The 23,617-nt window shown below is 41.0% G+C and overlaps 2 protein-coding genes across 4 annotated transcripts; both read right to left on the minus strand.

Moving 5' to 3' along the window:
* Nucleotides 1-1,514: 1,514 nt before the first annotated feature.
* On the minus strand, nt 1,515-5,674 carry LOC126049341 (cytochrome b-c1 complex subunit 7). Of its 2 annotated transcripts, none has more exons than XM_049825566.1 (4): nt 5,563-5,674; nt 4,184-4,255; nt 2,941-3,107; nt 1,515-1,756 (listed from the first exon to the last, which is right to left on the minus strand). In XM_049825566.1, the coding sequence occupies exons 1-4, from the start codon at nt 5,579-5,581 to the stop codon at nt 1,679-1,681; spliced, it is 336 nt and encodes a 111-aa protein (XP_049681523.1). In that variant the 5' UTR covers nt 5,582-5,674; the 3' UTR covers nt 1,515-1,678. The 2 variants fall into 2 exon arrangements, with proteins under 2 accessions (XP_049681523.1, XP_049681534.1); XM_049825577.1 differs by lacking the exon at nt 5,563-5,674 and adding an exon at nt 5,110-5,406.
* A 3,114-nt stretch (nt 5,675-8,788) lies between these two features.
* MTERF3 (mitochondrial transcription termination factor 3) lies at nt 8,789-23,605 on the minus strand. Of its 2 annotated transcripts, none has more exons than XM_049827533.1 (8): nt 23,499-23,605; nt 22,572-22,923; nt 20,235-20,387; nt 18,999-19,188; nt 15,639-15,786; nt 14,311-14,382; nt 11,373-11,534; nt 8,789-9,040 (listed from the first exon to the last, which is right to left on the minus strand). In XM_049827533.1, exons 2-8 carry the CDS (start codon nt 22,900-22,902, stop codon nt 8,846-8,848), a joined length of 1,251 nt encoding a protein of 416 aa, XP_049683490.1. In that variant the 5' UTR covers nt 22,903-22,923; nt 23,499-23,605; the 3' UTR covers nt 8,789-8,845. The 2 variants fall into 2 exon arrangements, with proteins under 2 accessions (XP_049683490.1, XP_049683496.1); XM_049827539.1 differs by having other exon boundaries at nt 22,572-22,926.
* Between the last annotated feature and the right edge of the window lie 12 nt (nt 23,606-23,617).

Raw genomic sequence — 23,617 nt, forward strand, 5'->3', positions numbered from 1 at the left:
CTCAAGTAAGCAGATGCTGTCTTTCTACAAAATCCTAGCTTTTGTAGAAGTTTGATCAGCTATGCCTTTGAAGTGCTACTTCCATTAGATAATTAAGTCTTCTAATATTATTCTAACAGATAATGAAATAGTTCTAATTCCATTAAAAAAGTATTCTAATAATTCCATAAATAGAAGCGTGAAACGTCAGGCCCTATTTGTCTCTTGGAAGAAAATTAGAAAGTTCTCAAAAATACATGAAATTATGTATGCTTCAATCACAAGATTTTATTATAGGAGATGAAATAAACATCAAATTCTTAGTATAACCTCCCCACAGACTTTTAAGGAATATCAGTGATGCAGATATTTTTGCAGCATTTTGTTTTACCACATCAGGCTGTGAAGCGTTGAAATAAAATATTTTACCCAGGGATCACTGTATCCATCCTACAGATGTAAGCAACTGAAACAAGCAGATGAAAGTTAACAACAGAGTGATGAGCAAAGCTAAAAGATGTCTTCAATTCTAACTTCTTATCCAGTATTGTATTTATCTGGTCATACCAATTCAAAACTACAGACACGGTTTGCTCCATATTTATGTAATTCTGGTTTTTTTTTATTTCTAAACTGCTCTAGCTTTTAGTCAATGGATTCTTGCATTTGGCAGAGACGCATGCATAAAAAGAAAAAAACAAACCTTGGGACTGTCGCACAAGATTGTATACTTCACACAGAGGTCTATATCGTAGGCTTTGAATTTCACATGTAATACCAAAATCTGTCTCAAATTAACACTACCATTAAACTATGGAAGACTAAACTCAAGGTCTTCAATCAGCAAGGGGTATTTTCCAGATACAACTGACTTCCTTCTGTTTTTAAGCAGAGTCCAAGTTCCATGTGTATATCTCATGTCATTAAGCCTGATAGTTTAAAATACTTGATACCACTCACTGTTAACAGCAGCATGCTTTAGGCCATGAAAAAATATATGGGAAGTTAATTATGCTGTTCAGTACATCAGCATACCACTCTTACCCCTTAAAATGATAAAAAGTCTCAAGAAGCTGAAGTGAGACAGTCATTATGGTTTATATGAAAAGTCTTTTTAAGGATTAACAATGTATATGGTATAAAAAGCTAGTGAAACATCTCCTGATTTTGTGATTAAGAAAACATCTGTATTTTCATTACTGTAATACGTACATGCTTAGATGCACAGAATATTACATTCTGCTGTCTCATTATGTCATTGTAACATCAACCACTGGCCCAGTATTGTTGTTTCCAGGGAGAAGTGATGAACGAAATAAGCAACCCCATTTTAATTTAACCGGGCAACTAGCACCAACAGCCTTGTGTGTTTCTTACCTAACCCTAACAACTGCAGAAAACAGCTGTACTCTGAAAAGAGTAAGAATCAAAAAGCTGGAATGAAGACTGCATACCACCAAGCTAATATGTAATGTATACGCTCATAGGAAAGTTCTGTAAATGTTAACAAGCTATGTTCAAAGAACTCTTCCAAGTAGATTTTATACTTTGACATGTTTATTTTAGTTGGATGAACAGATTCAATGAACAAACTGAAACAGTATTCCTCAGCCTCACATTTGCCTCCCTGTAGACTTCTGTAACCAAATGTTTAAAAATATCAGAAATATGTGGCTATTTGCATGAAGTAGTTCAATAGTTATTTCTTATTCCATGCTTCTCTTTCAAGTCTTTCACGGATTACTTCTTTTAAGTACGGTTCAAGATAATGCTTATCCTGAAAAAGAAGAGAATATATTTAAACTTATAGGGAGGTCCAGAAACATCTGAAGCCATTCCTACAGATTACTTGTCTCTCATTCTGCCTCAGATTTGACTAAAACCCAACCTAACAAGAAAAAAAACCCAAACCCCCCAAAAACCCAAACATGACTTACTCTAAAAAGGTAAACTTTGTATTTGCCAAGTCTGCAATGACAAGTTCTTTACTGCAGCAACCACTAATTCCTAATGCCTCCCCAACATTAACAAGCAAAGTGATACTTCCAGCTATACCCAAATGTACATTTTTTCTAAAGGTATCTGCCAAAAGAACAAGATCCACTTTAATTAGTTCAAAGTCCAACTGTAATACTCTGGAGAATCTCATTTTGAGCTTAACTTCTAAACAGCACTGTAAACTTGGATTCAATGGAACACCTTGACTGTGTTTAACACTTACAAACCAAACTGCTGCTTAAGAAACCATGCAACCAATTATGCAGTGCAGCGATTACCTAAATATGACCAATACGACCACAAGAAACAGCCTCTGCCTATACAGAGAAACATAATACCCTTATAGTATCCTATAGTCAAAAGTTTAGTACTAAGATTCCTCTCTGCCTGGTAACTTGGCAGAAGCCGAGATGAACAGTAATGCAAAGTCTGTGAATCAATCTGCTACAAAAAAAATATTTTAGTTACATCTAAAAGGAAGTTGTAGTTTGCTTTTCAGGTTACAAGATTACACTTATTTTAATGCAAGATTTCCCTTTAAATTGTTCTTCCTTGGCATCTTCATGATTAAGAGCTTTGGCTCAAGATTTTCTATAAAATTAAAAGAAATTCATCAGAAAAGAAAGAGACCTTTTATAAGAATTTCCAAGCTAGTTACAGTGTATTTCTTTATCTGATAGCTTAGAAGAAATATTTTGTCTGAATACAAACAACATGCTATGGCTCTGAGCTGTGGTTTAAGCTTTTGTCACTTTGAGAAAAACTTTGTAATTTCCACTGAAAAATAGAGATTTTTAACCAGCGATCAAAAGCCATGTTTCCCACAGGTACCCTATGAGATACACACTCATTTACTCATTTTAAAGAACATTTAAGTATGTATCTCTTCAGAGACTGAAAATCCCAAAGACCAGTCATACAGTGCCATTTAAGAACTCCACCTTGGAAACACTCTGTACATACCTCTTCATACTTCACCCACTGGTCTTTCGGAAGGATCTGATGTTTCAGGCTTAAGTCGAGTGCTCGCTTTATGCGAAACATTCTTTCATTGTAAAGATGTTCTGGAAGTCTCTTCAGTGCTTCTTTTACATCATCATCTTCATATAACGTATCATCTCGCATTAATCCTGTACCAAGATGATTTTACAATATCACTGAAAGTTAAGTAAGATTTAGGATTGACACAGGTGTTTCTACATAACATGGGCAAAACGCTTCCAATTCAAAAAAGAAAACCCAAACCAATCCAGAAGAGAATCACTAACTGCTCACAGAGAACAAACTCTAAACACTGGCTTTCACATACTCTATTTACTTGTTTTTACTCCTTTTCTTAAGGAGGAATATGGAAAATGGGTATTTAATTCAATGTGTTTCAGCAGGCAGATATAAAAAGAATGGCTAAGCACTGCAACCCTGGAGGAAAGACCTATGCTTATTCCTCTACAATTGCCTTGCAATTTTTTTCTAACTTACCCAGGGCAGGTATGTTAACTTCCTTTAAATGATTTGCTCATATTGTAGTCAGCAGTAAACTACAGCCTCTGAATATTCAGATTCCCTTGTCATTCAAGAACAGTTCTGCCATCTAAATAGTTAAAACAAATTTGGTAACAACTCTGAACAAATTGAAGAAAATACCATTAAGGCAACCTCCTCTCCCTAAGAAAACACTATTTTTACACCTACTTCACCATTGTGCAGGCCTGAGACACACCAAGTGAAGTTACGGTGATACAAAGGGCAGAACTAACTACATCCTTTTTTGCACTTTGGATACCTTGCATAAACATCACAGACAGACTGACTGCTATCAGTGGGAACCTCTCCAGCTTCAAGGGCAGCCTTTGGGTTAGAAGATACTGGCCACCGAAAGTGACTTGGTGGGAAAAGATAAATAATCAAGCTTTCAAGACCGCTTTGTGAAAGTTTTTTCAATTGCTCCAGCTCAACCTTAGCCGTCATAACTTATTTCACTGAAAACAAGAGCAAACACAGAAATAACAGAAAAAGTCACTGATTCATTACTAGGTAGCAATCATGATGACTGAGGCCACTGATAACTTTTTCCCCACAGAAGCAGTAGCTAATTTTGATCAAAAAGACTTAGGCCAAACTGCACGTACATACATCTGCTATGAACCATAATTAGCTTGAGGACTGTTACATTTGCAAAGTTTTTAAAACTCAGCGAAACACTTACCGAGTTTGTTGAATCCAGCTGCATTATAATACCACTTGCGAATCCTGTCTAACAGGCGACCTCCTCCTGCAACTGAATGTGACCATTATCAGTTGCAGAGCAAGATAAAATTCAACATTTACATACTACTATGACAATACACAAATATTTGCTGGCCTCCTTCACGTGCAGTAATGCAACACTACATCAAGTTTGAACTTGAACATATGCGACTTGGCCTCTCTGCTTTTCAGTATCCATTAACTGACACTGAACAGGGAGAATGACTGCTTGTTATGTACAATAATTTGACCTCCGTTTCACTAAATTTGAAAATTAGACTGCTTTAAGACTTGGAACAATGCTAACAGTTCATTGTCAAAGACAGCAGCAACACTTTTAAGGCTCCATAACTCTTACTTGAACTAAAACCATAGTGTTCTACACAAAGCAAATCCATTGTGCTTTTCAAACCATTTATCTAAGTTTCACAGCTCTCACTACGGGTTAATGCGACTTCAAGGCCTGCATATTATTTTGTTGTTAACCTTCTGCTGTCCTCTCCAGTTACTTAAATACTATTCCAGAGATTCCTTTTTTCAAAGAGCTGCCAAAGTCAACTGGAAAGTCAACATGGAAACCTCAAAAAAACCCCGCCAAAAACATTGATTTTAAAAAGAAAAAATAAACCACATCACTTGTAGAATGTTCATCTTTCCCTAAACGTGATTTTGGATAGCAAAGGTGTTTTTACATGTAATCAAGCACAATGCAATACCAAATACCGTTGAAGCAATTCAACAAGGGGTCTAGAAACCCAGAAACAGCACGACAGGGGCAAGGCAGCCAGGGCAAGCTATCCTTCATGACTTTAAGTCAGTTGTCTTACTAAGTCACCCCATACACCCAGCACTACGTGCGATACCAGTATGCCATTAGCACACTACCTCATCAGGCCTTATTCCTTCGGACTTTAGGACGAGTAACGTCAAACCAGCTAAGGCTGGAGTCAGTATCCGGGCAGGACAGCGATCCCCGAGTTCCCTCCGGAGCAGCCCAAGGGCTCCTTCGCTGCTCCCGAGCACCCTCTGCCCCACTGCTCCCAGAAAACCTCAGCATCGAAGCCCGGCTCCCTCCGCTGAGGCCCAGACCGAGGGGCCGCCGCTCGGGAGGGACGGCGAGGAGACCCGCCCGCCAGGACCGTACCAGCGGTACGCGAGCTGCGGGCGCTGCCCCCGTCAAGGGCACAGGGCTCACACCGCCCACCGGCTCCCCATCTCCCCGGCGCGGCCCGCCTCGCCTCCCGGCGCTGGACAGGGCGAGCCCGGCGAGCCCAGCGCCTACAAGCGCGACGGGCGCGGCCCCGCACGACCACCCCCGGCCGCCCACCGCCGCCTCACCGGACGACCTGGCCGCCATCTTGACCTCGGAGCGGCGCGCTGCCTTCTGGGTAACCCGCCCGTCTCCGGGGGGGGGGGCGGGCCCGCCAATGCCGCCTCAGCCCTAGCGCATGCGCCCTGGCGGGGCGGGGGCAAGAGTCGCCGCGGCCCGGTGCCGGTAGCGCCCGACCGTTCCTTCTTCCCCCCCCCAGCTCGCCCGCGGCTTTATCCCGGTGGGGGGGCGAGCATCTGTCCCCAAGGACGGAGACTGCCCCGTCGGCCTCCGCCGTGACGGCCTGTCCCCGCTAGGCCGCCTTCTGGCGGAGGAGCGCTGCCGTACCCGCGGCGGGGCGCCGGGCTGCTCTGAGGCACCTGCCCGCCAGCGACAAAGAGGAGGCCGAGGCGGGCATGGTCAAGGCCGTGACTCCGACGATGGGTTTAAATAACGCTCACGGTGTTGGAGGATCGGTAATTAAGCCAAGATTAATCAGCGCTTGCTCAGAACGAGGGACGTAATGCGGTCTCCTCCCAGCGCGCGTGCACCGCAGTGCCTCTGCAAACCGGCCGCGGCTCGAACCCCAAAATATTTTGCAACCGTGGTCCGAGCCGTCGCCTCTGCTGGCGCATGGCCGCGGCTGCAGCTCAGAGCCTGGAGGGGTGAGGTAAATAAACAAGCACCGGCCTCAGTGCGAGGTAATCCAGCTGCCAATCAAAGCAGCCGGACCGGTGTGACTGGGTGCTGTGAACTCTTTAGGCCAGCAACTGCTAACTGAGGGGTGAAGGTGAGTGTTAGGTGAAAGTAAGTTTATGGGTGTAAACGCAGTAAGCAAAGCACCGCAGCAGTCACGGAAAGAAGCAGAAGCCTTTCTCTGCTCAGGTATCGCAGCTGCCAGGGGAGTGGGTCTGTTCTCTGAGGCACGGATCACTGCCTCTCCCCAGCGACGCCTTCAGAAATGGACCACTGCGTTTTTTTAAAAATAAATATGTGGAATTATTCTGGAAATATTGCTACAGTAGGCAATTTCAGTCAGAAAAGCACCCAGCTGAATGCGATAGGCAAACAGCACAGCTCACACAGCGTGTCAACAGACCACAAAGGGTCTTTGCCATATTGTACCCAGCAAGCCTCAATTAACCAACATGCTCAATCAAAGGCTACTAGCCCTTATCAAGAACAGCAGACTACAATAAGTTTGGTAATTCTAGGCCAAACATTTCTTCTCAAGATTTTTTTCCATCTTAAAGCCAAAAAGCATTTGGCACAATCCTCAAAAAGTTCTATCCTCTCTTCTCTTTCCTTTTAGCACTCCCATAAAATCTTTTGCTTCCTTTCTTCATGGTATTTCTGGGAAACTATTTTGGCATAAGCTCATGCATTTAGCATTTCAAAGAAACTGGTTTAGCTCTGGCAGCAATCATTTTTACATTTAAAAATACTAAAGGAATTAAAAGCTAAGTTTGAGATGTTCAAAATATACACATTCTATAATAATTTATATTAGAGTGGTTTATCACATGGTAATATAGATCATGATAAGGACAGCGGAGTAAATCTGCAAAAGCAGTCTTTGGCATTATGAACCCACATACTTCCTATTAACAATTTTTACTACAAACATCAATTTCTACTAGCTGGTTTGAAGATTATATTTGTTATTAGCATTTTAATACAGTCAAAATCTAAGTAAGCATACCGAATTAGATATTTTTATTTAAAAGGAGGGAACGGGGAAAGTGTTTGGCCACCACTTTAGATCAAATTTGTTATGCATCTCCACCAAGAAGTCTACTTAATAGAAGACTTCAAGTGATCTTCCCAGGCCAATGGAGTGGGAAACAAGAGAACAAAAGACAAAAGAGAGCATCTCAGATATATATTGCAGACAATGAATGTGGTTTTTTACAGTGTTTCAAGCAAATATGCCCCAGTAAATCATTTTGCACCCTGCTTGTTCTGACAACACTCCTTTTCTTGAGTGTTGTAATTCAAATTCCAAATTTTTATTTTGGATAAAAGACCCAAGTTGTAATCCAGAGATCACTACTATTCTCATTCTTTATATGTCTCTTTAACCTTACTTTGTTTCCCACCTATTAGGGGAATTTAACCTTTTGAATTTTATTCTGCTATCTGCATACAAATTGGTATTTTAAGCTCCAACACTGAGCTTTTAAAACATTGAGGCTTTTTCATTAAATAAGCTTAAATCCAAATGAAAACATCTGGATTTCAGTTTTCTGAACTGTTTTAACAGAAAGAATGGAAACTTCTAAACAATAAACTATCAGACAGTTTGCATTTGGGTTTAGTCAGTTTCTTCTCTTTGCCCAAATACACCGTGAAGGATTTGATAATTCTGTATTAATGCAATTTGTCTACTGATAGGATTAAGTACTTTTAACACTCCTGCAATTCCTATCAGTTGTTATAACCGAGCAAGATAACTTGTCAACTAAGTATGTACTACAGCCTCTTTTTTGTGTGGTTACTTGTATGCTAAAGCCATACAAATCTCATTGGGGTGGGGAAAAACTGCTTCCCCCCTCAACAAGGGGAAGAGAAAAGTGACTTAAAATAAGCTCCTTCTGGATTTCAGGGATGGGTATTGTTTTATTTTCTTTCTGTAATTTGCCTAGATTCAGTTTGCTGATTTTCTTTGATATTTCAAACCAAGTTTCACTGCACAGCTTTTAGGATATTAACTTCAGCAGGCAGCTTCACAAAGAAACACCTTTGTAACCTGTTGAAAAATGCCTTTTTGTATGAGGAGCTTCACATATGTAATGGTGTACTTCTTTCTACCATACAAGGAAAAGAACAACACTATTAGCTCTTAAGATAAAAGCAGGTAAACACATCCCTTCTTCACTACTGCACTACCTTGTTATTCTAACTTTTGGGAGGGAGGGTGAGGGGAGAAGATAGAGGGCAAAACAGGGAATAAGTCACTAGCCAGTTTTTCCATCTCCCAAAACTCTGAAATTATTGAAAGAAACAAAAAAAAAAAAGAAGAATCCACTTTGATTTACTTTTCTGTTAGTGTGCTGCATCATTCACTCTGAATTAAGTTAGCAATTAATTACATGGATTGCATCAGTAGCAATAAACATATCACTCGATCCTTCTGAAATATATTTTTAAGTCACCATAAAGACTATTACTGTGAGCCTTTAAATCCTACAAATGTTTCATAAACAACAACTTCTTAAACCAGTAATTAAGAAGTTAAGAGACCATAAAGGGGAGTAGTTTTATAAAATATGTTTATTTCATAACTTTATTCCTTTTTACATGTGTTACTAATTAAAGCGTTTTTAAGAATTTTTCAAAGTCCTGTATAGAAGCTTTGGCAATCTCTGTACAAAACACCTCATCGGGCAAGGATACTAGCTGGTCCAGAGAGATGTAGCTGGGTTGTGCTGGGTCATACTGGGCTCTTCCCAAGAACGTAAGAAACATATGTCTCTCTTTGATTCGTAATAGCTTTGAGTTGAAAACCTAAGAAAGAAAGGGAAGAATCTTTTAGGTTGTCTAAATTTCAGACTCTGATGAATCTATAACAAGAGCATTTTTTTTGATGCTAACTGAAGATCTAGGAAGAAAACAAATAATTTGCGTCTTTTCTTCTCATTTATGTCAAACACCAGATAGGTTACATTTATATACAAATTATCTAAATTCTAAATAAATGCTTCAATGCAATATGCCCACGTACACACGCAAGGGAAATCAGGGAGTGATACAACTCTCAAGCATGTTAGTTTTTTGTTTGTATAACTATATTACTTTTGTGTAATAACAGCCAAGAAAGCGGAGAGGAGACATTCAGGAACAGAGAACAAGAATACTTAAGCATTTTCCCTATAGTGTCAGAAGCCTTTATTTATACAGCTAGATTCAGATGAGCATTGTTATATGGAAGCAATGACCAAGTGACCACGTGGTGCAATACAAATGAGTGAATTGCACAGTGGCAACGGAAAAGGTGAGTGGCTGCGCCTCCAGTCATAACACAGCCAAAAGGCACAGTGCAGTGGTTTAAAACAACCACTTGTCTTCTGCTGTAGAGCCATGCCTACCTTTGAAGATACTTGTCACAAAAAGAGTTCTGTTCTAGGCAGTCAAAGGCGAGAACAATGGTAAGAGAAACATGAAATAAATCAGTGGCACGTCTAAAAAGAGGGAGAAGTGGGGAAGATAAGAGATGCACACACAGTTAAGTCTTAAAAGGAGAGATCTAACTCTGCATTTCTGAGCAGTACAACTGAAGAGAGATGCTGCTTTAGAGAAGATGATGGTGAAAACATGAATGCTAGAACAATGAAAGCGAGCAGAGTTTTTACTAAAAAGGAGAGTACTGAATCCTTACTGAAGGATTTCATGAAGATGGAAACTAATTTGAACTAGGACAGAAAGCAAAACTACTGTTCCTCCTCTGCCTTCCTTGAATTTTAAAAGGGAGTCAGAAAATGGGAAAAAACCTTAACTACCAGTTATGGGGCTAGCTGACAGAAAGGATGATTACAACACCACCTGTAATATCAGAGAGGATTTGACAAAAAAATCCTGTATACCTCTTATTTTCAGCATTACTGTCATTCAGGATAGAAGCAAGAACAGATGGAGACAAGTATGCATTTGTGAATGTACAAGTTAATGTCCAGAATATATACAGACAGAGTTGCATTAGCCCCATCCTGGAACTCACAGTTTTTGAGGACAGAAGGGAAGAACGGGGAAGAGAAAGGGTAACTGTGCCAAGAACAAAGAATAGAAGAAACTCTTCACTTACCCTTCCAAACAAAGAGAAGGGACATAATGAGGTGAACCACCATGAAGCCAACAATAAGACAACTGAGAAGGAAGTGAGCAAGACTTGTGGTCACTTACAGGTCAAGGAGGGCAAAAGTGACACATGGATTGGAGTTATAGCAAGTATCCTTGTTAAATAAAGCTATATTAAATAACAAGATAAGTAATCAAAATCCTGGGGAGTAGTTTTATTTGCCCATATAATTTTGACTTTTTAGCCAGTTAGGTTAGACAGTTACATGCCCTACTACACTTGCTTTAGGAAGAAAATTACTGCAGTTAAGAAGCTGTAATTTGAGCTTTCTTTTTTACCTTTTAAGAAGCTAGTGTGACTGCATGTTGGCATTGGATGAAGTGACTAATGCTTTCAACTTTTAATTTGTGAGGAAATAACATTAATGAGGAGATAGAAAAAAACCCAAAATAATCATCAAGAAACTAATCTATTTTCACTGTGATTTTTTAGCTATTGCTGCAGCAATAGGAAGATCAATGAGAATCCAATTGCCTAATGGGCAGAACTTCTCTTACCTTTAAACTATATTTTCAGATCCTAGAATCCATAAAATTTATTCTTTAACTAGACAAATCTGAAAGAAATGCTTTTATATATATATATATATATGCTACATAATGAACAGATCTTCTGCATGATCCATCTTCCCTTGTGTCTCACTAGGCAAGATTTCAGGACAAGGAATCCCTAAGATGGGAGTAATGTCTCTTGCATGGATCCAGAAGAGATGAGCATGACTACTTCTGTTTAAAACTTAAAAATTCACAAGACTGGGGGTGGTGGTGTCACATGTGCCAGAGGGAGAAGAAAGGCACTTTCACACTGGAATTCTCAATGGTTGGTGAATTGCTAATAAAAGTTATCCAAATTAGAGTAGAAGCCACAGACAAGCTGAAGAATTCACATGTGTCCTGCATATGGTGAGGCTTCACCTTCAGCACCAAACTAGAGAAGCAGCTGTGCAAAGAGCACCTATGCTTTATTCCCAGATTGACAGCTCACCTGAGGAAAGCGAGTAAGCATGTGGTGGGGAATGCCCATTATGTTGTGCAAGTAGTCAAATGTCTGTTTGAGTCTCTTTTTACTTGCAGTTAAAATCTTGGGGATTTTAAACACAATCTCTTGAATTTCATTACGTTGAAAACCAAGTTCAATCTGACAGACCTGAAAAAGAGCACAATTTTATCTTCAAAAGTCAGCTATAGCAGACTTAGCTTATTTTAACATGCCACTGAAATAAAATAATGCAAAATTCTTCCACCTTTTGTCACACAGCAACAAGAATGCAACCCACAATAATATCTGCCACTCCAGTTCTTCTCAAGTCAGACAGTGCAAATTTTTTATCATTCTGGATTAAAGTGTCATTTGTCTATAGAGTATGACTGAAGTAAAGATGACTTCTGTGAATGCTATGTATTTTTCAGCTTGTCTGAGATATGAGCAAAAAAGCAGTGTCTCAGTATACATGGCAGTTACAAGCATAAAAATTCTCCCCTAAGAGTCCTTCATCAGTTTCAATACCAGGCTGTCAAAAGAGAATGACTTTCTAGTTGTGGAGCTGTTGAGCTCTGTAAAACACAGCAATCAAATAGCTAGTGACTACTTTTGTTAATGTGTTATTTCTTCTGCTAATGTATCCAAGTTATATTTTTATATTAGAGGGTATGATTTTAGTCTTGTAGTCTTCAACTGAAGTCTGTTGAACCTGAAAGAGATGTGTACAATATGCGGTGTATTCAGTTTATTTTACAGTTGGTTAATGTCTAAAGAAAGATGTCTTTTTTCAGAGACTGCCTTGACTTCAATTATGGTTTCCGAAAAGGAAAACAAAACACAGTTTTTCAATAAAATCATGAGCACTCCTCTCAAAGTGCAGAATGGCAAGCAGTTCATTGAGCTGTTGAGAAAGGAATTCAGCATACAAGAGTGACTGGTAACTCAGCCATTTCTTCTATCCTCCAGTGACATTTACAAGCAGCTTGTTTTCAGTCATGAAGTGGGTGTGCTTGCCAGTCAACATAACCAGACTTTCAAATCCAACTCAGGTACGTCTTCAGTTGGCAAAAAGGTGGTGCTTTTTGTTTTTCCAGTTTGATGTGCCAAGACTGCAGCTCTTTTACAAAACTGCCTGGCAAATACAAAGGGAAGGGCTTAGAATCTGGGTTTTGAAGCTACCTTAGGACTTCCAGACCCTTACAGGGAATTGTTTCTAGAGGTGACTATAATCAGGTCTTTCAACTGCTGGTTCTTCCTTATCTGCTTTATAAGTATTTGCAAGACAGCATTCAAGTATGAAGAGATGTGTTTGCAGTCTTCCACGGATCTGAGTTGGCAGGGGTAACTTACTGCATTAAGATACACAACCGAGAGTAAGACCTGACGTTGAATCAGTGGAGATGTATAGATTGCCCTGCTGTAGAGGTAATTGTGCAAGAATCTTGAGCTGTTCTTTTCTACTCTGTGAAACGGAACAGCTCTCTCTTGACATGAACAGTGAGCTCAAGTGTAAGTTGCTTGGACTGCACTCAGTTTGACAGCAAACATTTAACATTCAGTAACTCTCTAAACCACATATGCTAATATCCTTACTGTGTAAGCCCCAGCAATAGTCAACATACTCTGTATGATTCCCACAACAGGCAGTGGTAATGCAAGCTTTCCAGTTTTACCCTGTCAATGAACCTGTAATTGTGCTTGATGAAACCTTCAGAGGATGGAATAAGCCATCCTTCAGCTCATTTAGTCCATGACTGGTGTTTTTTGACAACCTGTATCAGCTGCTGCAGTTGTTTCTGAATAACAGCCCACTCAGATCGCTTCTGAACTGCTGGTACATGGTTTCACTTCCTGAGTACTGCCTGCCCACCACCAGCTTAGGACATACAGGTCTGAACTCAGATTCTGAATCTGAGACATCCAACCTCCTGAAAGCCTGGAGCTTCTAAGTATTAGTAGATTCCAACAGTGAGGACCTAAAAATCCTTCCTCTCCCTCTAGAACATGTTAAAAATAGGGATGCTACACTATACACTTTTCAGTAGATAGACGAGATAGTCACATAGAACTGAGGATCTTAAAAATACATTCATTATAATATACTGAATCCCTAGCTTGTGGAAACAATGTTCATTAAAAAGAAAGCACTATTAATTGGAACAGTCTGTTACTTTCCAGTCTCCTCCCTTACCACACACACATTTCAGACTGCAAGATTCCCAGTGTTTAATAGTTTCAGAGCAGTGAGTCTGTCTGAAAATTACATATTTTAATTCATAGTTATGCGTTATAGGATAATGGGATTTCTCAAATTGTTACACTACATCATGCTGTTTGGCCTAGATGGCTTTACAGCGCAGTAATTAAACCAATACATAGTTACATTTTCAAAAGGGAAAGGAGTCCCTGTGGGTTTAAAGTTATTTACCCAACAGTTGTTAATAACGACCATCTGTTATCAGACAATAGGTGTCAAATGCACATTTTGGCAGACTAGCTACCTGCCAAGAGGAAAATAATCAACTGCACATTTCTTGCTCCTAAATCCTCATGAGCAATCCAAGTTAGCAAAAAAACATAATAATTAAGGAAAAAGAAAAAAAAAAGAGGGAGCAAGCCCTATTTTTCACTCGTTGTAAAGAAATGGGTAACAATTTGTGTCAACAGATAGCAACTTTTGGCAGGAAGGGACCCAGATGAAGTTTCTAACCTACATCAGAGTAGAAGACAGAATAAGGAACTGCTCCACGTATGCTGTAAGCTTGCAAGCTATAGAGGAAAAGAAATTGTTTAACAAAATCCTCAGCTATTTTATATCTCCACTAAAATTAGTTCATTAAATTCTTTCTGTGCAGGACTCTCCTCCAGGAATCTTATGTTCTGACAATTCTTAAACTATGTGGATACACAATACGCTTTTAATATCTACTAATAAACTCACCTGAAGATTTTCTTTTACAGGCTCCAATTTGCCAGTCAGTAGCCTTGGAAGACGAATTACCAGATCCTTTGTCTACGATTAGGCAAAACACACAAAGGAAAGATTATTACTGAAAGCTTTTTTGTGACTCCATCTGTGAAAGGAAGAGATCTCATATAAACTTTTTTTTTTCAGTTGGAAAAGGGATGCTCTTTGACTTGCATTGCATTTTATCTCTACCCCAAATATGAGTTTGCATGAAGCAGCAGTATATTAAGATGCAAAAAGTTACTCAAATTGTTCCTCTAGAAAACAAAAAATAACATAGCTGTTGTAAAACAGACAGGAAAAGGGAGTAAAAGCATACCCCAAAAGCAGAAGGCATGGTCAAGTGCCCAATCTCTCTCAGTGTTCATGTTGTTTCTTCCCACCTTTTTAAAAAAACAAACAAAACACTACCTGATAGAAGCTATAAAAGGATTTTTCAGCTGCAGTGGAATTTGTCTACTTCAGGATCTGGTTAGACCCTAGTATGATGGCAATACAAGAAATTACTCCACATCCCCTAAGGCATGTGATTACTTGTAATCCACCCTGAGTACAAGGCAGTGACTAAACCCTTTTCCAGAGAGATCTCTTACCTCAAATGTGGAAAGGCCAGCAACAGGCACTGTGACAGCTCTGACTGTTCAGCTAATAGAAGCCAATACAAGAACACCAGATTCCACTTGGAACTTCACATTTATTGTAATCCCCAGCTACTGCAGGAAACAACTAACACTGCCCACTTAAAGTCCAGCTACTACCTCTGAAGATCCCAAAGCACAGTGCTAAATACCTGCTAAGCACGTAATGTGGTAAGCACTCACCAGTGAATCCAGGGGTTACTCTTGGTGAGCTGAGCATATGATTTGGCATTTGGTTTGATATGATATTCACAGATTAAGACTATTTTTCACCGATGAGTTAAGTATGTTACAGTATCTTGATGAGGTGAAGAGAGCCAATTAATTTTCTAGAAGTTAAAAAAGCTGCTTCCTGTTTCAGCAATGGATTCAGTCCTCTGACCCACTTCAGATAATAAAACTGGACACACACATACTTGTTTGACAATAACCTGCAGCAGATCATCTTCAAGAACCGTACTTCAGGACCTTTGAACGTTAGGTGTCCATATTACTTCTATAGACAGTTAAAATCATGTTATCCTCCTGTAACCCTCTATGTATTACCATCAGTAATGTCACTAATGTTTGTGGATAACCTCCAAACACTGGAAGTATTCATGTTCCAAGGCCTTACAGCTGTCACTAGCAAAGTACCTAAAGACTTCAGTGTATAGTCTTTACCTTTTTTACACTGAGACCAAGTTCATTTTTGAAGAAACCCAGTCTGTTATCCAGTCTTTCCACTGAAAACAACAGCAAATATGGAGCTCTTGAGACCATCTGAGCAATTTCTGCCTTACCAAATTTTTTTGATTTTAGGTAAGCCACTCTAGAAGGAGAACAAAAACAAAATAAAATCCAGTGATGAAAATTTTATTGCCTCCATTTATTCAGTACTTGCTTAAATTCCTCAGTGATATCTTATAAATGGACAGATGTTCTAGCATTAACATGCAACCCTGCCAAAAATAATTAGAGTGAAATCTGCAGTTATCGTAAAAGCAAAATACCATCCCTTCCAATTAATTAGAAGTAAAATAAACCTCAGAGCAGAATGTCAATACTGAAGACAGATTTTAATTCCTTCCAGCTGTACTTAAGCAGATAACTATGTTAACCTATGTTTAACTACCAGCCTGTCTCCTAGATTGCAAACATATTAATAGATCATCATAGGGTATGGACAAGAAGATATATACAGCCTTTTGCTATTTTAATGAATTCCATTTCTACTGCTGAAAGAACAGAGTACTATACCTCATACATCCCTGTTTTGCCAATAGCATTGGAGTAGAAATATCATACAACAATGCTATCTGTAGAGACATTGTCCAAAAAGACATTTCTAAATCAGCTGAAGTTACTTTTGTTACAATAGGTCTCTACTTTTAGTCACTGGTCCAAGGATTTAGTTACAAAACATCTGGTTGTCAGAAAGGAGAAGGAGCTGACTAAAGTTTTTATGTTTAACAGAGCTTGCTTTCTTTCTTTCCAACTCAAAACTTTTTCCAAACTTTGTTGAATTCAGTGAAAGTTAAATCCTACTTCAAGTACTACTTGCAGTAGATTATTGCCACAGCTCCCAGAAAAGGGAATGGGGTTGGGGGGGAATACAGCACACAAAATAGAGACATGATTAACTCACGTGCCACCATTTACAAAAAACCTAAACTACAATTTGAAGAGGTTTCCTTTGGTTACAGATGAGCATATACAGAAGTATTTACTGTCAGATGAACTTAGAGCATACAAGTACTGACTTTATCTGGCAGTAATTAAGATACTAAATAGATTGCAGAATATTCTGTAGAAGCACATATTCAGCAAAAGATGGGCTGTGTGTTAAATCATGTCTTGTGGAGAGAAAAAAATAAAGATACCTTTCACTCACTACAACCTCCCTCTCTTTCCACAAACCTTCAAAAATTAAGTCATCACAAGCCAAAAACATCTAGACAGAAGATCCAAGAACAAGCTCTAGAGGACCAATTCCTAACTGAGCAGGCACCCCAACACAGAAGGTAGCAGCCCAGGTTCCAGACAATGCTGATGGAACTAGCTGCAGGAGGCTGAGAGACAAGGAGAGGTTAGGAGGAAGAGAAATGCAGAACACAACAATAAACAATTGGCCCTTCAAAAATTATCCCATTATGTTTTGAATGCTACACCTTGGCTACACTATACTTCTTCCATTCAATTTTTCAAGGGCACAACTGCCAAGCATCCTAGAAATATAGCTAAATGAGCAAATTAAAAATAAAACCTTTTGGTTGTCCTGACTCCCCTCCACTTGTTTTCTGTTAAAAAAGTCATTAAGATTCACACCTGAAGCATTTCTTCACATCCTGGAAAGGAAAGAAGCTTAAAAGAGGGATGGCAAGATGGTAGCAACCTGACTCCAGAAACTGGTATGTTAAAGAAGCAAAATCATCCAACCTGACCAAAGTTTGAGATAAATTTCTGAGTGATGGCACCGAGGTTAGCTCTTGTTCTACTACAGGGGTCAGCAGTTCTATGTAGCATGTTAACAGTTTTAAGTCATCATTAACAATACCATAAAACAAAGCATCTGGTGCAGCTGCAGTACAGACACTGATTTGCAACTGTCAGAATTGTTATGAATTATGGAATGTTTTGACTTTTACAGTGTTTATCTGAAGTCAAATGCCAAATCTATTGAAATTTGTGTTTTGTTTCCTGGCAACGTGGAATCCATAGCAATAAAACATTCCAGAGTGATGTAACCAATACCATGTCCATCTGCACCGAAGTGTTTATGCAAAGGTGATACTCAGCTTTCAAAAGACAGCTATCTGAGACACATTCACTTCACGGCCTGCCATACACCCTCTGCAGCACACTTACTTTAAAGCTTGCAGGAAAGCATTCAGCAGTGCCAGATAAACTCACTGAAAAATCAAGCTGCAGAAAAGAAGAAATTGAATTGCCTTGTTCAGTCCCTACTTCACTAACCAGGCAGTGCCAGAGGACAGTCACTGAAAAGCAAATCTGACTTCACAGGAGAGTTAGAATGTTTATCACAGCAAAAAATACTCTCTTCAGAAGAATATAAGCAACTCCAACATCCAGAGTGAAAACTAATGCTGAAAAATGACACAGATTCTTTTTGGATACTGGTTCTGAAAGGCCATTTACTGAAGAGGAAGATGGAAGAACAGAGGAGAAAGTAGAAAAGTCAAGTCTATGTTAGACATGAGTCTACTAATGTGCCTGTTTCCAAAAAGCCGTACCTTCAGATTTCTGTCTTGGACAGCTACTACACGCAGAGGCCAAGCAGACAGACTCTCTTCTGGAATTTTTAAATACCAAGATGTTTTGAGTTCATTACAAAGTGCGCATGCACACACATGAGTTGTTCTGTAAAAGAACTGTTGCATTAATGCAAGTCTGTCAAGTAATTTTAAGAATAAAAGTCCATTTTATGGACTGAGGAACAGTGTAGGGCCGTACAAGTGTGAACACACACAAAAAGTTCATTGTAGTCTTGTGCTCAGTTTAAGCTGGACAACGGGGCAGAGGGTGTATGTGGGGGTGGAATCACCAGAACCTTCTGCTGCTATTAGATGTAAACACAGAAGAGATCTGGTCTCCTTTTTCTGCAGAATTCATAAGGTATGAGTAGACATATCATCTAGACGAGTGGTTTCAAAGCATGACTGAAGAGGTTAATACTGTTTTACAAATTTAGGTAAAGCCTCAGGGACTAAGATTTTGGAATCTAAGCTGACAAAGGTGAAGCAATTGGCCTAGGAGGGCAAGCTGCTTCCTCTGTGGCAGAGAGACAGGGATGAGCAGTAAAATTTGTTAATGGTCAGTTTTCAGGTGGATCAGGATGTTGACTCGACTTACGATACCACCACATGTTAATGCTGACTGATGGGAAGGCACAGGAACACCAAGCCAGGGATCGAGTGAGAAAGGAAGCAGCAGCAACACAGGTTCAGTCAAGGTTAAGCCAACTGGGAAACTAGATCGTCAAGCCAAGGGGCTTGACACCCTGCTGCTACTTAAAAGGCTTACCTGCTTTCTAAAGCTTCCAGATCTTCAGCAAGGATGTATGGATTTTTGGTCAGGAACGGTCCCAGCTGGTTGTCTTCTACACCCACGTCCTTAAGAAACAGAAGTATTTTTCTTATATCTTTTTCAAAGTCCAAGGTCAGTAAGAGCTGACCTGCCTTTTGACGTTTCTCCACTTGGGATAAGTCAACTCCTACAACAAACAAAATTAGAAATTGTTTTAATTAAACACAGACCCTACTTCCTATAAATGTTTCATGACAACATGTTGAAATTTATAGGACTACTCCTTTTTTTCACTAATTTAGCATACTTTAATTGCTCAACACAGCAAGGTCACAACACCTTGTATGTTGTGGAAAGATTCCAGATAAAACAAGCAGTTGTTTTAGATGCTTTCGCTGAGTTTATTTTTTGAAGGAAGACATTTGCACTGAATCCTGCATGTGAGGAATCAAGTACACCAGCACATGCCACATGTAGAGACCTATTCTTGTTGCACGGAAGTACATGTGCAAGGAATTCCCAACTCCATTATAGAAAGGAAGGGGACAATTTTGCAGTGAAGTGCCTTTGGATACTGGCTCACACATAGCAATTTTTTACTACATGGGGCCAGATCTCCCCCTCTCAAGTATTTATTTCTCCAACCTTTTTCTAGTGTTCCTTGCATTTTTGGGAAACAAGGAGGTGGCCAGCAACCTTGAACTCAGCTATTCCTACACAGTCCAAGTGCTTTTTGGTGAGAAGTAAAGTTTTCTTCCACCCCTTCCTTCTTGCCTCTCCAGTTTACTCTGCCCCACTTCTAAGGTTCTGCACAGCAACTGCTCTCCGTCCTTCCTTCCAAGGATGGAAAGCTGCAATTTCTCGGCAGCAAATTAAAGCATCCTTAACCATCCCAAAAGAAGAACAATCAAGTTACACAAAGTGCTCCCCACCTCTGGAAGCTGTGGGAGATGCCTCCTTTTAGCATCCACAGCACTAAGGGATTAAAACTAGCCAGCTTTGTCTTCAAGTAATAGGGTATTGCTAGTGAGTCATGCAGTCCCCTCTCTTTTTCTGGATAACATTCTGCTGCTTTTAGCCATTGGTTACTGTTCCTATTTTCAAGTTTGCAAGGCAACCGGTAAGATCAAAATGCAAATTATAGAATCTCCAAAGCTCCAGACATAGGCAAACCACATTAAAACAAACAAACAAACAAACCAACCAAAACAAAAACCCCCAAAACACACATACCTAGGTGGACAAGTTTTGCCAGGGTTTCTGAGTGATCAACATAATCTCGGAGCGTGGAAGACTGAAGAGGAAGAAGCGGTTCTGCAATGATCTGTACAGCTTCTTCCTCAGAAATCTCCTCCAAAGCACATGAAGGTGGGACGTCATCCCAGTCTAAGAAACAAATACCGGAGACCCAAATGCATTTTGTGAAAGACAAAGCTGCTCCCACCAAACACTATATAGCTCTCTAAAAATCCATTTAAAAATGCAAGAATACTGTGCATGAGATGAACAGGCAATCCATTATTATTTGAAAACATATGAGAACATAGACTCTGCTCCCAGTTTTTGTCTCTGTTCCAACTCCTTGTCACTGCTCATCAACTCTTGCTCACGTGGCCAAACTGAGCATAGTACCCAGAGAGCCTGCCTTCAGTCTGCTGCCTTGATCACTGCAGACAACAGATCACATCACCTTCTTGAAAAAGAATCTTCTTTCATGTCTTCACAAATGCATTCCTGCCTCATCATATCCAGATCAAAGGCTACTGCAAAGATTATTTTTCATAACCTGACAAGCCCACTACTTTGTGCCTCTTCTGAATCTGATGCCTGAACTGCAGTTGTTTTAACTTCCAAGGTATTTCACAGCCAACTGCAACCAAGCTATCAAGTCTTATCTATGACAGAATGGCTGCTGACTGCCACCACCTCTAACAGCTAAGGAAGTCAAGATCCATTTCCTACTCAGGCAGGTTTCCAAGTGAACATCATTATGCTTGTTTCCCCTTAAGTGCTCCAAGCCACAGAGCTCAGTGTCTTTTTAAAAAAATATTTCTTTACACTGATCTATTTTTGCATTGACAGGAGCTCACAGCAGCTAGATCAAGATTACTGTTTGCAGACCGCCTGCTAGCATCCACCTCAATTATCAGACTTATTATGATCAACAGCCCTAATTATAAACTCTTCAGGATGAGGATTTTCTGTGCCCTGTACCTTTTCACAATGACTTCCTAGAGACTAGAGTAACACTTCCACGTCAAGAAAACAAAGCCACACCAGAACTACCAAGACAGGTTCCAAATTAAGTAGGATGACTCTAATGTTCCAGGAAGAGTTGCATAGACTAGCTCAATAGCTGTTGTAGGTCTTGCCACTTCTTTTTCTCAAAGCCTCAAAAACAAAAGCACAGTAAAACATTTCTAGCAACATTTACACCTTAAACAGTAATAAGAACTGTCTAGGAATCTATATGAAGTATTTTCTTTCAACTTGTTGAGGATTGAACCAATATACACTAAGTTCCATTCTGGAAGCATAGATGCCTTCTTTTAGCCACTTCAAGCTCTTTAGACCTCCTATCAGGAAACACACCTCAAGTTACAAAAAAAAAAAAAGTTAGCAATTATGTTTATTCCATTATATACACTGCCAACTGGGCAAAATGCTCCACACACACATACACAACAGTAAGTCTGCTGGCAGATAAAAATCTGGCATGTAGATAAACTGCACCGCAGGTGCAGACACATACGAGCTGGCTGACCTGTCAGTTCTGGTGCAGCACTGTTTCCAGAACCAGCTGCACAAACACACAGATCTCAGTTGCAGCTCTGAGCCACCCCAAAAATAAGCTCTGTAGGATCCAAATTGGCTGGGCTCAAAGCAGAATCTGAACATACAAGACTGCTTAGTAATCCAGAGAAAGTTTCCTCAGCATACTAGAATTATTTTCAGAGGGTGGTATTTTTTTTATCATCACTTAGATATAAAAGTAGAGAAAAGTGAGGCAATTTCCTCAGGGCAATAACACCAAGGCGACCTTGTATCTATGTCCTTTCCTCAGGAGGCAGTTGGACAAGGATTTCTCATCAGGGCAGTGCTTAAGCAGGCTTTCACACTCTGCTGCCTCCTGTTGTTCATCCATGATCATTCAAACGGCTGTGTAGTGCGAGCTGCTTCAGGGGTGGGCTCCCCCACCCTTAAACAAAAAAAAACCCCACCCAAACAACCAAAACCAACAAACAAACCCCTTTATTTTGTACCAGCACAACTATGAGGGAAAGGCAAATGCTCAGCTGCTGCAGGTAGACTTCTGAAAAGCCCTTCAAACAGCAGCTCCAGACTGACATTTTTACCCAAAGCATTTTACCTTTATCTCAGCTTAAAGGTATTCTTTGCATGCTAGAGTGACCGCAGGAATTCCATGTTAACTATGGGGCTAAAACCAAGTGAAAGTTAGGAACTTCAGATAAGTATTTTAGATAAACAGGCCAAAAAAGGAGAACCAAGGGTAATGCTGAAAACATGATTTGGAGATTTGGGAGAAATTACATCCCTAAGGCCTCTTACCTTCATACGGTATTTTTGCATTCAGATCAGGTAATGTTTCTGCTTTTGCTTGTTCCTGTTTTACTGGTGAAGGCAAGTTACTTTCAGGAGAAGAAAAGGATCCATCCTTGGCACTGCCAGGTGGAGAACAGCTCTCTACAGATGCATGCCTGTATGCCTGCAATCTCCACGGAAGAATGTCACTTCTGGAGGGCAGCAGAGCCAGAGGGGCGAAGCCCCGACATCCCTGTGGCGTGCTGTGGCAGCCGCTCAGACCGCGAGGACCTTCAGCAGCACGGGCCGCTCGCAGCAGGCAACGCCAGCGGGAGACCAGCCGAGCCCACGAAGCCATCTTCCAGCTCAGCGCAGCATCCTGCTGGGAGAGAAAGGGCTGAGGAGTAACTCGGGCGCTGCCTCGCCTGGCCCGCAGGGCTGGGAGCGTGAGCCTTAATTCCCTGAGCGTTAATGCAGAAACTACTCCCTACAAAGCATCAAGTAGCTGCTTTGAGGCTTTAAACGCGTGACAAACGGAGGAGGCATCACTGAGGAGAGGAGCCGGCTCTGAACGCCACAGCTCGCTGCCCTGTAGGACAGCCGTGCCTTTGGGAGCACGGGGGAGGCCCAGCCGGGACCCAAACCCTCCCCGAGGGAAGGGGCTCTCTGCGCAGAGCCGCCACCTCACGCCCCGCCGCAGGCCTGGGGGGGGTGGTGTGGGGGAAGCCGGACCGGGCCCCGCCGCGTTCACCGCCCCTTGCAGGCCTCCCCAGGCCGGCCGCCTCTGCCTACAGCCTGCGTGAGGGCGTGCCGCTCCGCACGCAGCAAGCCCGGCCGGCGGGCGGGCGGGAGGGAGGGAGGGCGAGGGCGAGCGCGGCCGCCCCGCCGCGCCGCACAGCGCAGCACAGCACAGCGCAGCCCCGGCCCGGCCCTTGGGACCCGCCAACGCCTCACCTGCCCCTCACGCCGCTCCCGCGCGCGGCCCAGCCCACGTGCCTGCCCGTCCCAACTCGGGTGAGACCATTCGGCAGCGGGGGTGGGGGGTCAGGCAGAAAAGAGTCCTTCCCACCGCT

This window comes from Accipiter gentilis, chromosome 2 (assembly GCF_929443795.1).
Source record: "Accipiter gentilis chromosome 2, bAccGen1.1, whole genome shotgun sequence".
In the NCBI taxonomy this organism is placed as follows: Eukaryota; Metazoa; Chordata; class Aves; order Accipitriformes; family Accipitridae; genus Astur; species Astur gentilis.